Consider the following 17945-nt stretch of genomic DNA (forward strand, 5'->3'; position numbering starts at 1 on the left):
CCCCCCCCCCCCCGCGGCATCTCCCCCTCTCCGGGAGCCGTGCGGCAGCTCCCCACCCCAGCTCACCTCTGCTCTGCCTCCTCCCCGAGCACGCCGCCCCCGCTCTAATTCTCCTCCCCTCCCAGGCTTCCGGCGCCAAACAGCTGATTGGCGCTGCAAGCCTGGGAGGTGGGAGAAGTGGAGCGGCGACTGCGCAGCAGCCCAGCCCAGGAACGCTATAAAAAAAATTGGGGGCACCGCTTTTTCGCGCCCCCAAATCTTGGCGCCCTAGGCAACCGCCTAGTTTGCCTTAATGGTAGCACCGGCCCTCGCTCTAAAACCCCTTCTTAAAAAAACCAGCCTTCACAGCATTATTTTTATTACTAAACACACTCCTTAATGAGTTACACGGCACCTCCAGTGCCACCCATTGGTGACAACACAAATATGGCACTGCCAGCGCTGCACCCTCTCCTCAGTCAGTTATCTAGCTCTGCCAAAACTTCTTGTTAATCAATTTCATGGCATTAACATAAACTTTCCCTAATCAATTCCACAGCCTTACTAAGCTCACTCCTTAACCAATTCAAACTCGAGCTTTCAGTGAAAAATCACTTACAGAAATAAATATAAATCTGTAAGTAAACATTTCTCCCTAACCAATTAAAAAAGTAGCATTTCTTGTAACTCTTTAACATCTTTTTAAAGCATCAGGTAACATTCAACTCTGTTCTGTCTATATTACACTCATTCACTCAGTCCAATAAACTTGCATGTCCAAAAGGCAAGAAGCCCCCTCACAGCAAGAATTACACCCTGATATATATCTGCAAATACAGGCCCAAAATAATCCCATCCATTACACCACATGTAAGGGAAGGGATGAGATAAATTGAGTAGGGTGATGTAAAGAGCACAAAAAGCCTGGCACTACTGTGCTTTCTTTAACTCAATGGAAACAGGATGGAGTTGCATGTCCACAGAACTCGGTGAATACAGGGGAAACGGTCTCAGGCAAAGAGGGAACGGTCAGGGGGAAACCGTAATGCCATATGCTCCCTCAACAGCGCACATCTGGCAAAGGTTCGAGCAGTGCACAATGCAGAGCAGCTTCTAGGCGTTTTGATCTATGCAAAAACACCTTTGGCTGTGATCTCCTTGGCATCTATACCTTCCACCGCGGTGGCTCTGTGGTCCCCCAGAACAGCTGTATTGCTGGTGAGCATCTTTATTCCTGGCCTAACCAGCAACTTCGTGACTCACCACCATGTGTTTGCTTGAGCTCTCCCCATTCCCTGTCTCTCCTATTGGATGCATCAGGGCACAGCGGTTATCCATGCAAATCACCTGGAGGGCATTTCTTGTGGTTATACGTGCCTCCGGTGCATGTTTGTCTCATGGTTCTTACATGACGTTACCTTCGCATATGGCATTTCTTGGAGGTGAGTGGACAGTGTTTGGTGACTGCATGTGTATCCCTGACACACACACATCCATAGTATTTGGGGGGTACAGGTAGAACTGGTCCAAAAAAAGATGGAAAAGGGGATCATTTTTAGCAAAAATTCTGTGAAAAACATGTCCCTTTTTTGACCTTTATCCTGTCATAGGATAGATGTTGCACAAGTGTCATGAATTTTGTTGCCTGGAAATAAACCCTTCCCCTGCTACTCATGTGGCTGCAGTTATCTGTGGCCATATCCACTGACAGACCTGTACTGTTCCATTGCAGTTCTCTCTCTCTCTCTTCGTGGATCAGCTGCTTTTTCCCCAGCTGCAGAACAACCACGCTTCCTATACATTTCCTCTTGCAGGTGCTACTGTGATATGCCACGGTGATTCCACCCCTGTGCCTCCTTCATCAAAAGTCAGCTACTACCGGTAGTAGAATCAGCTCATTTCCTGTACCTCACTTCACAGTACTTAGGAAACGATACCAGCTCCTCTCTGAGACCATTTCTAGAACTGCTTGTGGTCTGCTGTGTACAGTCATACCAGAAGTATGAGTGTCATAATTTCCTGCCACTAATCTCTTGTGGTCATTAAAGATCCCTGATGCCCTGGCCAAAGACCACCTCTGGCAATTACACTCTGCCAATCTAAATTCTCTCTGAACTTTCTATGGCATGTGGTATTTGTCTTTGCTTCCTTTGGTGTATGTTAAACAGCTGCAATATTTCACCCCAACGATGGCTGGATTTCAATGATAAATTAAGTCATCTCTTTGTAGTTTGTAAAGTTCTTTGGAATTAAAGATAAAAGATGTAAAAATAAAATACTATCGTCTATCACAAATAAACGTAAGGCACTGACACTCCTGCTAGAGGCAGCCATCTTTCATTTATGACTTTAGCAATACCATGGGTCCAACACTAGAAACTTGTTTCCATCTCATTTTAATACAGCTTTAGAAACCATACAGAAAACTGTAACATTTTATATTAAAATGAATACATTAAAACATTCAGCATTCATCTGTTTTTAATAATTGCTAACCCGCAATTAATGCAGATAGGAAGTTGCGTTACAGTCTGGCAATGGTTTCCAGTCTTCACCCAGACCGCCTATCTCGTCAATTATGAACCTCTTCAACTTGGCAGCCACCTTCCAGAGGCTCAGAAATGCCAACTGTAATTTACAAACTTTGCCTTTCAAACATTTTCCATAGCATATTCCTGCAGAGATGAGCTTCCCTCACCTTGTGATCTTTGCTCAATTGACCGAGACAGGTGCGGGGGCCTTTTAAATGTGATACAACATGCTAAGGAATGTCTTAATAGGAGTAGAAAGGAGCTTTTTTGTAGATGGTTGGCAGGAAGAGTTCTGCCTGAATGATTCCTTAATGCTGCTGGGGTTACGTTTTAATATTAATTACGTGTTAGGGCACCTGCAGCCTTGTCTAGGCACCGTTTTATTATTTAAATCAAAATAGATATTACACGATAGATGAGAGGATGGTGGACTAAATAATTAAATGGAGCTCTGTTAATGCTGATTTTTATTTTACAATTTTATCCACATTTCAGATAACAAATAATATCAGAATTCAATAGCATTGTTCAAGCAAATGTTTTTTAAAATATACCACACAATGCATGTATAGTGCAAAATTTAAAAAACCTATGGTAAGGCAAGGTACATTGTCTTCAAATGGTAATAACTATTTCCCAAATCAATTTTTTCCAACCTTAGTTTGAGCATTACATACACACTAAGGTTGAAGTTTGAAAGGGAAGCCATTTTTGAGTTATTTATGCTGAATAATTATTTGAAAGCAGAACAAATGCATTTATTTCACACTCTCATAACTCAAAATTGGAGAACTGTTTTTTGCTCAGATTTTCCAAAACATTCCCCTTTGGGCTGAGAAAGTACATGAGAAGTTGCAGCCTGAAACAAAATGTATTGAGAAAGCTCGAGCTGCTTGAAAATAGGCCAGTAGAGATGGATGTGAACTACAGACTCTGGACTGTGAAATTTCCCAAAGTTGAGGGGGTGTTTAAATCCAGAGTTCAGTTCAGCCCATTAGAGAGAGAAAATTCAGCCATTACATTTGGATCTTGGTCCATAAGCTACATACTTCCAAAGTTTGGGGATGTTTGGATCCCGGGTTTTGGTTCAAACCAATCCATAAAGCAGGGATTTGGGAGGGAACGGCCTTCAGAAGGTTATCTGCAGCTTCTACACGTTGTTGCTATAAGCCTTGATTCAGCAAAGATCTTAAGTGCATGCTTAATTTTAAGCATGTGCATAAGTGCTTTGCTGAACTGGGGCCATAAAGCAGGAATCAGTTCACACACTCATATCCCACTGAATTGCAGCTGCCTCTGAAGAGGAATGTGCCAGCTGTTTAACAGGGCACAGCAACATTACACAACCGTGTAGGATAGGAATTGGAAAAGAATGATGTATCCCAACTGAAACTGCAGGGGGGAATTTAGGATGGCACAATGTCATTAATCACATGAAAATTTGCCCAGGACACTTCAGGGTTAACACCTCAACTCTTTGCAAGAAGTGCCACAGGATCTTTTAATGATCATGAATATTATTAGGGCCTCCCCGCAGGACTGAACCACTAGGGGACGCACTGAGCTGGTGTCTTGTCAAACCACATTTTGAAGTGAAATTGCATCAAAGGGAAGGGAAAGCTGCTTCAGAGTTGCACAGGGAGCCATGGCAACCCAGCAGTACCTATTTTTAAAACTTGAAAGATAGTAAGAACATTAAGTCTAGGGGAAAAAATATTTCAATTTAAAAAACCAGAAAGTGCATATGTTCTTTAATGAATCTAATTATGAGTCTGTAAATAGCTAATCATTTATTTGTAGGTACCTGATGCATAGAGCCCAGATATGGTAAGATAATAAGCAGGCAGTCACTCAACTGAAGGAAAGGAGGTGTTCCCCACCTTACCTCCAATGTTTTGCTATCTCCAAGCACTGACTTGTCATCAGGGCCGGCTTCAGGCACCAGCTTAACAAGCAGGTGCTTGAGGCGGCCAAGGGAGAGGGGCGGCACCTGCGGCAATTCGGGGGTGGCAGGTCCCTCACTCCCTCTAGGAGCGAAGGACCTGCCGCTGAACTGCCGCCGCCGATCGCGGCTTTTTTTTTTTTTTGCTTGGGGCAGCAGAAATGCTGGAGCCGGCCCTGCTTGTCATCACAGTCCATACAGCGCTTTAACACTCACTGGATTCCAAAGGCATTTTGCCTGTGATCACTGAGGATACCTCTGTTCCTTGTTTGTGTCTTCTGCTCCCTGCAATTTCTCCCTGGACACTTTGGAGGAAAGGCTTAGGTTGACTTCACGTTGCAAGAAAAAAGAACTGGAACTCACGTATAAAACGCATATTACCAGCAGCAAATTAAGTTCCAGGGTATTAGCACTAAAAGGACTTGGTTCTGGAGCACTGGATGGCTCAGGGGGCTGGAAATGAGAAATGGAAATTTTACCAATCTGGCTACTGTTGGTAGAGACCAAAATTCATTCCCTCCTGGGTGGTTTATGGGAAGTGACTTGAGTGGGTCTCAGTCTGGTTCCGAATGGAGAGATATCCACAGCACAACCCCCAATATCACAATTGATAGTATTTTCTTCTCTTTCAAGCAGTGTTAGCAGAAAGACCAAGAACTGAACGGTACAGACACACTGAAGTCCTTCTCTCTCCCCCAGCAATAACCCCTCCAGTGCAGAGTTAAGGCACATTGCTAAAAGCGGTAGATGGGCAGAAAGCTTGTACTGCTGCTGCCCAGGTTGTACACTTCCTGAGAGCAAATAGAGGGCTTCAGCCCCCAGGGCTGCCCTAACACACTTTAATGTAAAAACTTCACATGGCTCCCCTAGACAGCATAAAAGGAGACAGGGAGGAGAGTAGCTTGTGGCAGATCATTCTGCAGTGATGTTTTTAAGTCAGGCCAGTGGTGGCTTTGTTAGGAGAGGGATGGGATACTGTGGCTTTGCATGTGTGTTTGGTACCATTATAGAGCATTCTTCAGCATCCTCCAAAGCCTGAAAACGTAACCTAGCAACCATCCAAATGTAAGGCCTGAGAGGGGGCAGGAAGGATACGCCTTGGTGATGGGACAGAGGGCTGTAGAAGCCGACTCCACTCTGACCAGCCGTTGGAATGATTTTCTCCCATGCTGCACTTGCTCTGTGCATAAAAAAGGGATGTTAGGCCCCATGGCTGCTAATCCAGCACCTTTGACCAGAAGTGAACTCCCTCTGAGAAATAAACAAACAAGGTAGGGGCAAAGAAAACCCGTACAGTTATGGACAGGGAAAATAAAATCGAAAGGAAGGAAGCAAACCATTTCCCAAGGCTCTACAGAGACAGAAAGAGAGTGTGAGCAAGAGAGGACGGGGGAGACAATGACAAAGAAAGGGAGAGAGCCCATGAGTGACATGGAAGGCACTGGGCAGCCCCCAGCCGGCTGCTGCGGCTGCTGCTGGAAACAGGACAGGAGTGAACAGATTTCAACAGCAGGGATCTCTAATCTGTCAGCAGCAATCACTCCACGTGCAACCAGACAGCATGGCACAGGAATCTGGTGCCAGCCTCAGGGCAGCCGGACTTGCCAACTGCTAGGAACATAATGAATTGCTAACAAGACCCCGGCTCAGAGGCTCTAAAAGGTCAAGTGATAATCATGCTCCAGCACCCTCCCTTTCCCCAAAAATCTCCCTTTGCCTCTGATTTAAACATCATATCCCCAAGTGCCTCCTCCATTCCAGCAGCTAAGGATGGAGTCCGAAGCTCAGTGCCTCCATCTGGCCCATCCTCAGTCACCCTCTCCCCCACGGTGAGCAGTACTGCTCTCTAAGGACTAGACTGTGTAACCCTCCATGCCATTAGTGAACAGTTATTCACGTGCGTAGCCCCACTGACTTCAATGGGACTGTTTGTGTGACTAAGCATGCACATTTGTGAACAAGGGATTCGCAATCTAGCCCTACAAAACAAAAAGTCCCAGAAACTTCCTCTTCATCTCAACTCCTCCTCCAGCCTCCACCCCAGACCCCTGCTCTGAACTCCTGAAACACATAGGGCCAAATTGAGCCCTGGGACAAGCTGGCATGACTCCCATTACAGTTAAAGGAAGCGATTGTTCCTGGGTTGAATCTGGCACAGAGTATCTGTTCTAATTTTGGGAGGATGGGGTAAGAGGAGGGATGCAGGAGAGCTCTGTGTCAGGGGGTAGGGATTGGAGGGCAGGCTAAAAAGGAGAGCACCATGCCAGGGTGTGTATGTTACATACATAGGGACCCTAGTCCCCCCAGGGCTGGCAATCCAGCATGTATAGTTACATAGGAGAGCACCATAGGGGCTATATAAGAGAAGCCCTGAGTAGAGCCAACATGGTGATGTGTATAGGAAAACACCACAATCGGCGTGGGGAAGGGGGCAGATATCATTTGGTGTACCCAGGACTGGGTTAAAAAGAAAAGTGAAGCCTCCAGTAAGAACTGACTAAATGAGTGTCTCTCCTAGCCATGGGTATCCCTCTGACCATTTGAGAATGAATGGACCAAATTCATCCCTAGTGTAAATCAACTGACTTCCATGAATTTCCACCAAAGATTAATTTGGCTCAGTGTTTTTAGCCATGAAAGTCTAAGGGAAGAAATGGCATGAATGTGATGCCCTCCATTTCACCACAAGTGGCATGATATACATGTCAGGAACCAGTGGGTCTATCATAATCTGGGAGCAGCAGCTTTAAAGGCAGTGCTGAAGTGCTCCTCTCAGTGACACACTAGAGTTTTATTTTATTTTTATTTATTGTGAAAAAGTCTCTGATCCCTTTCTAACCACCACCCCCCCCACACACACACACACACATTTTGAGCACTGTCAGTACCCTCAAGAAACATCCAACTGTTACTCTCCTGCCTACACTTAGCCACAATGCAGTCTCTAGCAATGAGAACGAATTCCAGTCAATTCAGGGCATCTGCCATAAATCCTGCTACCACAAGAGTTCTCCGGGGTGCTGAATCAAACTGGCTGGTCCAGGAAGGTTACAGCCAGTTCTCTGCTTCCAGCCAACAGGGTTGAAACAAGATCCCAAAGGACACAGGTCACTAAGTCTATTATACCCTAAGGGAGAGACATCTGGATCCCAACTGTCTATATTCTCATCCAGTGAAGAAATACATGAATGCATGCTTATTTCAAGTACTCCCTCTGATCACTGATTCCTAAGATCTGCATCCAACCAACCATCCCCAACCTGTTCCTAAGTGCCAATAGGGAAATATGACTCCGCAAGAATTGAGTTCTGTTCAAGTTGTTTCAGCCAGAATTTCCAAACTGTTTACTGTTCCCAATACATTTCTGAACTACTTGGCCTAGGAGGTTCCAGAGACGAGAGTTAATGTCACCCACAGAGTAGAGGTATCAAAGGTACACCCCCACACACCAGTCCAGTTTGCCAGCTGTTTTTAAAGGGTGGGAATTTGAATCTGCCTTTTCCCTCTTTTTGTTATATCTCTTTGCACAGTCAGTGTAATCCCATGTTTGGGTTTCATTCCAAAGCAAATGCTTCAGTACTCTCTTTATTAAAATGAAAAGTGATGTGTGCAGACTGGTGCTAAATGAGAGACTATTAAAGCCAATCAGTCTAGAACTCATTAGTAGCCCTACAACAACAAACTAGTAGTAATGGACCAGCATTCACAAGCAGTCTTGACAGCAACCAGTCAGTAGAAACAGCCCAGATCGCATGGAAGTCTCTATAATAAGAATACAGTGTATACTGCCCAGTGATCATGAGCAACCACACAAAAAGAACAGGCTTCTGCTTGTGAAACCATGTGTCCCAGAAATAATATTTCTTTCCCATGACTCATCCCCAAGCTCCAGTCTCAAGAATGCCTGTGTTATTTATTTATTTATTTATTCACATTTCCAAAATCTAACTATAGGCGTCCATCCTGGGCAACTATCTCATAAATTAAAGCCACAAGAAACAAAGGACTCCCATAAATATATCCACCCTAGTCCACTTCCTCCCCGGCAGCCTTAGAGAAAGGAGAGAATAGATAGGCTTTGCAGCATACCTGGAAGGTTAACAAATCTGGCTCTGGCAGACAAAATGGGGAGCGAGTTTAGGGTGAACAGATAGCAAATGTGAAAAATTGGGACAGGGGGTTGGTGGGTAATAGGAGCCCATATTAAAAAAAAGCCCCAAAATCAGGACTGTCCCTATAAAATCAGGACATCTGGTCACCCTAAGCGAGTTCAAAAACTGAGGGCCTTTCACGGAACATGCCCTTCAGGAAGCTCCCTCTCCTCACGTCTGGTGATCTCAGCTGGTGTACTATGGCATAGGGATAGAGGAGATCTCTCAGATAACTTGATCCCATCCCATTTAGGGCTTTATATCATCAGATGTAACCTTGCTAGACTGGCAACTCTGGATTTCCAGACCCGTGCCCAGATACCCTCTCCATGATGCTAAGAGAGAAACTGAACCCTTGGCACTAATAGGAATGAATGGGGGAAAAGGTTGACATTTGGATTTTCAGTTTATATTTGGACCCTGAATCTAAATATCACATAATCCAAATATCAACCAATTCATTGGGCCCAGTCCCTTCAAGCAAAACCTAGAATGTGTACATGTTGGTGGTACAGTTGGCTACTTCACCAGGTGGACTGATGTTCCCACTACATAATTCACTTGCACCACCCATACAAGACATGTTTATGCATTTGGGTGTACTACACTCATTTGCTGATAGAAGAGCTCATTTCACTAGTGTGGCATTCAAACACTCCATCAAGAAGCTAAGCACATGATGCTATCTCCAGAGTAACCTCTCAGAGAGGAACAAAAAGATCCACAGGAAAAAAATCTCCCCACATGTAGAAAATGACCACTATAATATGTGGGACAAGTATTTCTCAGAGTGCCATTTCCCTGTTTAACTAGTAGAGCTATTTCACCAGTAGTTATTTTTAGGAAGAAATCTGCAAGATCTACTAATCAGGATCAAAGACCCACATCCCTAACCTACCTCAAAGAAGCATCAGTTTCAAGGTAGACAGGAAACTACAGTTTCTACATGAGACTACTACTAATATTAGCACCATACAAGGTGAAAGAAAGAGTCCAGATGAGAGCCCATCCTTTTTCTGATGCACTCTGCATATGGACATTCATTCACACAAAATTTTGCTGGCACAAATGTTTGCAACAGTGAACTTAAAGGGGGTGAGAGAACGTGATGAATCAAAATACTGTTTCTAATTCTCTAAACTGTTCAGATACCTTTTCCCCGTTATTTGCCCCATTCTATTGACTACTAATGGAGCCAACAGAAACAGAGATTATTTGATTTTGGCTGCATCCTGAACTACATGTACTTCCCAAAAATAGATTGGCTAGCAGTGGTCAGGATTCAAGCACAGACCCTGGGAAATGACTAATTCACAGCCTTAATTCATAATGTGCTTAAGATGAACTAAATTAAACTTTTCTTTAGCTTAATGCGTCATTCTTTCTAGGATAGAATGGGAAAATTCCTTCATCATGTTACCTCCCAGCTATAGATGTGAAGCAGTTGGGACCTACTTTGGATTAGACAGCAGTTTCTGAAATACTAACTACATGGCTATCAGTTGATCCCTGGTGTATTAGCAGATCATGCACAGTTTGTAGATAACCCCCACCCATCATGCTCATGTATATATATTTCTCCACTCTGCCTAGGCATATTGGGGGTAACTGCAAGCTGTAGATGGCTCCATTGACACCCTGCAGTTAGTGTTCTGGAAACTGCAGTCCAATCCCAAGCATTTCTGACCTTTTAAATCCATTCATATATTGCTCCCTCATATTGCATTGTATATAGTGTATAACTACTATAGGATCCTTTGAGATGAAAGCAACTAGAAAAATACATTTTTATTTACTATCTGGTACCCATGAAAAATGAACAGGTTGGTAGACTTTAGGGCCCCGGTTAAACAAAGCTATTAAGCATGTGCTCAAAGTTTAGTGCCTGGTAAGTCGGATTGAAGGCAGTGAAACTTAAAGGCCTGAACCAAAGCCCATTGAAGTAATGGGAGGACTTCCATTGACTTCAGTGTACTTTGGATCAGGCCCTAAGTGTGTGAGAATTGGGGGGTATACAAGGTCTCTCGCCTCCTTTTTTTTTCGCATATTCACATAACTTCTGAGTTGAGGCAACAAAGGCATATGGTACCTTCAGATATTTATGGCCACGATTTTAAAAAGTGACTTCAAGGTCCTGGGTGCCTAACTTAAGACACCATAAAGGGGCCCAATTTTAAGGAAAGGCTGAGCTTGCACCCTCCCTCTGAAAATCAGGCCTTTTTACAGTGTCTCAAAGAGGGCACCAAAATATTGAAGCATAAAACAGAGTCTGGAGATGATTGTGGGAGAAATGGAAGAATGGGACATCAAGATTAGCAGAGTATGCGTCAGCTATAAGAGAACACTAGACAAAAACAGCGGCAGCTAAAGTCACTAGTCGCACTGAAGGCCAGAAGAAGAGGTCTGCATTTTCACCTGTGACTAGCGATTTTAGCTGCCACCATTTTGGGGTGTCCAACTTGATACATATTAAAGATAATTGATTTTCCAAAGACTGGGGCTCAGCAATTTCTGAAAATCAGGCCTCTTTAAGGTGAATCCAGTTGGGAACCGAAAATCACTAGTCACTTGAAAATGTAGACCAAGAAGCTTTACCGTAATGCTGTGGTTGGTAACTTTGTATGCATTAGATTTAAAACTTTCCCTACTGCATCACTCAGAAGAAGAATAGAGAAGAAATACAGAAGAATAGGGAAGCCTGAGCTAGGGAGGAGGCTGCTAATGACCATAGTCAAGGTAGTTTTCAGGGGAGCAGAGCAGGCAGAAGCCAGACTGGAAGAGATTAAGAAGACGAAGTCTAGACAATGTGAACTGGCAGCATGGTCAAGGAGTGTGCAGACAAAGGGGAATTAGGAAATGGAAGAATAGTTAAAAAAATAGAGGGACAAAGAGAAGGCTTTTCCCTTAAGATCCCATTACTTGGGATAGAAAACTGCACTGGGCAAACCAGTGAAGGAAACAATCCTATGTTGACACGGAGGATGGCTGCAGGGGTGGTCAGCATGTGAAGGGAGATCTTTTCGCTCTTGATTTTTTTCTATGATTCAATGATACTGTCCAGTAAGGAAACATCCTTACTTATCCTTCTACCTGAACTACCTGGAGAAGACCCTCCATTCCTCTTTACACATGAACAAGGGGCCTCCTGTCCTATTTGCATTTGATCCTATTATGATCCGAATGCAGGGGCTTAAGGGTAAGTGGTTCTTTATCAGTGTGAACTAGGAATTGTGGCACAACCAAAAGGCTTTGGGTAAGTGGCATGCAATTTGATCAACAATTACAATGAAGTACCTGCCATAGTCATTAAGGGCCATATTTTTCAGAAGCACACACTATAGCTAAAGTCAATGGGATCTGTAAGTGTTCATCGCCTCTGAAAAATCAAGCCCTGATTGTCCCAGAAACATACTACAAACCTGCTCTAGACAGACTTTGACATCTGGTACAAATTGTACCTGATGAATCAGAGCATACAGACCACCCAGTGACAACACTTGATTGACCTACCATATTTGCACTGTGCCGTGATATTTACATCAAGGCAAATGACAAAAATGCATGCGCTTTGTGGAGACCCCTTTTGGAGAGTGTGAGCTGGATTCCCCCCAGCCTTGTCCACCAGCAGTAATAGGACCAACCTACCCAAGGAAGTCTATATGCACAGACCGAGCAGCAGGTCACTAGAGCATGACAACCCAACCCCCCCAGGACCCATTAAGCCAGATGAGGATTTTGCATCACTTCCCAATTCAGGTTTCCTTCCCTGGATTGGTATAACATACTGATGCTCTGGGGGGCAGAGATGGGAAGAGGAAGGAAATCCAGTGCTTAGGGTACTAGCCTGGGGATTCAGGATACTGAGATTCAACTCCCTGCTCCACCACAGACATCCTGAGTGACCTAGGGCAAGTCACATAGCCCCTCTCTGTGCCCTTCCCATTTGTAAATGGGGATAATACTTCCCTACCTCACAGGGGTATGGTTAGGATGAATACATTCAAGATTGTGAGGCACTCCAAAACTACAGTAATGGGGGCCATATAAATACCTAATAAAAATATTGCTCATTACCCGGACCACTGTGTGCATTGTTGGCAGTGGGGGGGGTGTCAAACCCAGGACCTTCTGGGTCTAAATACATGAGCCTCCAGAGGTTGGGCTAGAAGACCCAAGACTGTTAGACAAGGTTTTATCAGCCTTTATGCGTGCCCCAGCCATTATTAGAAGGGGACAGAGCAGCACCCTGAGTGGGTGTGAGTTATATACTCTTTTATGCAAAGACACTCTGTTAAGAACCATAGGATCCATTCTTGTCACACACACATGGAATCTTTCATCCTTGGAAATGTGCACACAGACTTTTGCACTATGCAGTCACTGTTCATCCACCTCCTGGGTGCTCTGGCTCCTGTTCTGTATTGACTTTCATACCAGCACCACCGAGAGCTGTTGAAGTAGCAGCATGAAAGGACATGAACCACCTCAGAACTGACCAGACCATTAAAAACATTCCATTTGCTCAACTTACAATTAATACAATCTTGGGCTGCTCTCCCTACTGGTCTCCTAAATGCCACAAACTTCAGAAGGGTTTTTCAGATGCCTGCTTGTGACCGCCACTTCCCACCCATTCCCCTTACCTGTTCAGCATGTTGGACTGGTAGATCCGTTTCTCCTGGGTGTTGTAACAGCTGCTCTTGGGCTCAGGGATGAAGCTGTGCTCAGACAGCATGTCAGAAGCAGCCGTGGTGATTATGGCTATCCCATCCCTCACCCTGGCAGGAAGGCCATAGTCCCACTCATCGTACGACACAGAGATGAGGCCAGTGGGGAACTCAGATGGCACTGTGTCTGTATCCCCTGCCACCAGGCTGGGCACGATCCATGTGTAAGCATAGCCTGTCAGCCCCACAGAGTTGGCCACCTCAAAGATGTAGGTGGCCTCTTCCTTAGTGCAGTAGAGGAGTATGACAGGGCTCTGGAGCTTCTTGAGCTGGTTCTGGATCTTTGAGTCTCCATCATCCAGGGACATGTCCAGCAAGAGGACCTCCTCCAGCTCCCAGCCCACGAAGCTGTTCTCAATGGTGCTGCGGATCTTGTTGACGAAGTCCTGGTAGCCAGGGAAATAGGTAGTGACAATGGAGAAGATGTACCAGTCATATTCTTCCATGATGTTCAGCATGACGGAGGCTTGCTGTTCTATTGATGGGCCAAACTGGAAGAACATGGATGACTCATCCTAGAACAGAATGAAAAAGAGAGAGAAAAAACAAGAAGGGGGTCAAAGAAAATAAAAAAACAAGTTCATGGCCAACTCCAATGAGTAGGGGAAGAGGGGAGACAGGCTATATACGTCTTTTCTTTGTGTTTTGGGCAGGTGTGACAGTTCTCAGGACACCAAGGACTGTGAGCCACCTTGTTATCTCCTGCCTCCTGCAAGAGGGAGGCTTTCTTGTGGAAGCTGGATGTCAGCTCTCTGGCATCACCTGCCTTTCAGCCACCCAAGCATCCTTTCCTCTGGGTTATGTCAGCCCTAACTTTGCCTTTCAGGGTAACAATAGATGCACTCAAATCCCCAGTCCTTACACATCATTCCCCTGTGATATCCAGTCCCTGACAATGGCTGCCTGCAGAAATTTCAGGTCCTCTGCACCCCATGTACCCCAATTTACCAGTTTTAACTTAAACCACCACTCCTGTAACCCACAACACTTGTGAGTGCTTACCACAAAATGAAAGTAAAGTATTTATTTTTTCTTAAATAAAATAACTGGAAGTGAGAGAAAGTGATGGAAGCAAATGGTTACAACGCCAAACAAATCAAAAAATGTGAATCCTGGTCTACATTTATCAATAGTTACCTTTCCCCACAAAGTTCAGTCTGTTGCAGAGCCAGAATCCAAATGTTCATGAAAGCCCCCTGCTTCTTAAGGGGTTTCCTCAGTGAATGAATACAGAGGGCATTTCCCTACACTCTGTTATACTGAAACAATCTTTTGTCTTTAATCATAGCCAGGGCAATCTCCTGCCTGCTATAATGTTCCATTTCACCTCTGAGTGGTTTTGGTCATTTGGAATTGTCTTTGATGATTTCTGGGATGTTGCAAGGGTATACAATCGTACCTTGCATTACCTTGCCAGCTGACTAGGGAGGGGTAATGCCCTCATGCTTGAATGGGTCATCACATTACACCTGGTGACTAATTTTTACTCTGATTTCATAAAGTATACTTTCAATATAAATAAATTATTCCTTAAATACTACCTGTACATACATCTCACAAGGATTATGAATCTCAATAAGTTACGAGCTTTCTGTAGATGCTGTACATGTTACTCGTTATGGACAAATATCCTGTAAGATATGTGTTTGGTGTAGTGAGTTTGTCAGGTCCAGGGTGAGAGATGTTTTCTGAGAACAGGGGACCCTTTGCCAAAGAACCTCTGTGTTACAACAAGATTCAAGGATTATTATTGTTAACATCAGAGCTGAGCAAATACCAAGGGGGAGGGAAAGAAAATATTTTATGGTGGTTGTTCTTGTTTTCTTTTTGATTATGGCTATTTGAAGCTGCTTAGGGGTCTGAAATATTAGAAGTAATCCTGGAAGAGAGGGATGAATGGGTTCAGGGTAGATGAGGTAACAAGGACAGAATAAATGCTATTTCTATTGGTGGTGTTTTTCTTATCCCTCCACCTGTATTAGATTGCCTTTCTTACCATGCTCAGGCCTTTGCATGAAAGAAAAATTAAAATGAATCAATTTTAAAACCTCAAAAAGTGATCTTTAGAAAGAGCTTTTCTACAAATCCCAGTTAGCCAGTGGCACAGTGAAAGTGTTTCCCATACTGGTAGTTCACAATACATCAGACTTGCAATTTGTCAACGGTCCAGTGTAATTTTACATCCCTGCTTTTCCCCAATCCATGTTGTAAATGAATGAAGGAAGCATTTCCATAGTAGTTTCATTTATGGATTGATCTTATGCCCTTTAAAATCAAGATAAAACTCCCATTGTCTTCAATGGCATACGATTGAGCCCCTAAAAAATGGTAGAATTAAATGTTGGAGTTCAGCAGAGATTCATGTGACAATAAGGTGGACCATCCACAGCCAGTTTTAGGAATGAAGCACTGGCCTTGCCTCTTCCCAGCAAGCCTGAAGAATTGGAACAGAGGTCATAAAGGAGATAAACAGGTGTTTTAGGTCAGAGGAAATCCATTGCACACAATAAGCCCATAAATGCCCTAAAACTTTACCTCAGAACATACATAAATTTAGAATAGAGTGAAGAGCAGATCTCTACCAAAACCATCCTCCTACTGTCTGGCAGGCAAAGCTGCTTTTCAACCAAGGTCCCAGCTAAATCGTCCATCCATTCTTTCCTTAAGAATGTTTTTGATTATCTGCTTCCACTCTCTCTCCTTTAGCAGAATATTCCATAGCTGAGCAACTCTGGAAAGAAAAGCCTATCCCAGTACCCAGCCGTAACCTGCTTGGCTCAGTTTCCAGACCTGATCTTGTGTTGCCCCTTAACCCTCTGTAAGCTATGGCAGTGGTTCTCAACCAGGGGTATGTGTACCCCTGGAGGTACGCAGACGTCTTCCAGGGGGTACATCAACTCATCTAGATATTTGCCTAGTTTTACAACAGGCTACATAAAAAGCACTAGCAAAGTCAGTACAACCTAAAATTTCATATAGACAATGACTTGTTTATACCCCTCTACAAACTATACACTATTTATATTCCAATTGATTTAGTTTATAATTATATGATAAAAATGAGAAAGTCAGCAAATTTTCAGTACTAGTGTGGCTGTGACACTTGTATTTTTATGTCTGATCTTGTAAGCAAGTAGTTTTTAAGTGAGGTGGAATTTGGGGGTACACAAGACAAATCAGACTCCTGAAAGGGGTACAGTAGTCTGGAAAGTAGTTGAGAGCCATTGAGCTATGATATTTAAACAACAGTGAGGTCAGTTATCCCACCAAATTCTCTCTCCATTTTTAAAAGTAGTGTTAACACCACTCCTAGAACACTGCATACAGTTCTGAGCATCTCAAAAAAGCAGAAAAATAATAGCAACTTGAAAGCAAGTCAGAGAACAACCAAAAATAACCAAAGTCCTTATTTGTGTCCCATGTATTCTGTGGTTGAACTAGTCATAGAATTCACTCTTTGCCACAAAAATCTCATATTTCTTTAAAAAGATATATTTCTAGCCTTGATGGTTATGGAAAAAAAACATGAAAATGTGACCCAAATGTAAACTAATGCAGTGACATCTGAGTTTGAAGACAGCCTGAACAAATAGCTCTGAGACATTTCATTGTAATGGACTGTTAACTCTGAAACCTGAAGATGGCAATGTATTGCATACTGAACACTGAAACTGGAGAGAAATCTTAAAATAAATTTAATATAAAAACAACACAGGGAGCTATATGATCGTATTATTCATCTTCATATTAAATTCAATAAAATCCTCCTTTTCATAAATTTATCTAAAGCTGCTACACAATTTCCATAATTTCTACCAAAGACTCACAGAACTGAGGGACTTAGCCATAGATAGGGCCCTTCCAAATTCACGGCCGTGAAAAACGTGTCACGGACCGTGAAATCTGATCTCCCCCATGAAATCTGGCTATTGTCAGGGAGACCAGATTTCACAGAGTTACGTGGCTGGAGAGTGGCGGCTGCTGGCTGGGAGCCCAATTCTGAAGGCAGCATCACCACTAGCTGCAGCACAGAAGTGAGGGTGGCATGGTATGGGGGGGGTCATCAATATTTGAGGGGGCAAGGCTGGCCTTACAGGTAGGCGAGTGGGTGACCACCCAGGGCCCCTGGTCACCTCCCCCACTCATCCACACAGCCAGCCCAAAACCCCTTTAACTCCCAAGTAATGGGTCTGGAGCCAGGGAGGGGCAGGGCTGAGGGCGCCCCAACCAGGAGCTCCTACTATGAGTGGGGCTCCAGCTGCTAGTCCCGGATGGGCTGGGGTGGGACAGGACGACTTCTTCCTCTGCACGGGCTGCTCCTGAGGTCAGGTCAGAGATCCATCTCCAGGAATCTCTCCCAGCTTCAAGAAGTCCATGGCTGCTGGCTGGGACTCCAGTTCTGAAGGCAGAGTTGCTGCCCGCAGCAACGCAGAAGTGAGGGTGGCATAGTATGGTATTGCCATCCTTACTTTTGCGCTGCTGCTGGCAGTGGTGCTGCCTTCAGAGCTGGGCACCCAGCCAGAAGCTGCGCTCTGGCTGCCAACCTGTAAAGAAGGCAGCAGCACAGAAGTATGGGTGGCAATACCATGACCCCCCCCCCCATGGCCCCATTTTG

The 17945-nt window shown here is 44.2% G+C and overlaps 1 protein-coding gene across 1 annotated transcript in view; it reads right to left on the reverse strand.

The window, feature by feature from the left end:
- GRIN2B (glutamate ionotropic receptor NMDA type subunit 2B) overlaps window positions 1-17945 on the reverse strand; it is a 227847-nt gene that overhangs the window by 145472 nt on the left and 64430 nt on the right. The window contains exon 2 of the mRNA XM_024193868.1: window positions 13247-13845. Within this exon, the coding sequence (XP_024049636.1) occupies window positions 13247-13845 (599 nt within the window). The remainder of the gene's footprint in view (window positions 1-13246; window positions 13846-17945) is intronic.

Source organism: Terrapene carolina, unplaced genomic scaffold (assembly GCF_002925995.2).
Source record: "Terrapene carolina triunguis isolate 2854851 unplaced genomic scaffold, T_m_triunguis-2.0 Scaffold68, whole genome shotgun sequence".
Classification (NCBI taxonomy): domain Eukaryota; kingdom Metazoa; phylum Chordata; order Testudines; family Emydidae; genus Terrapene; species Terrapene triunguis.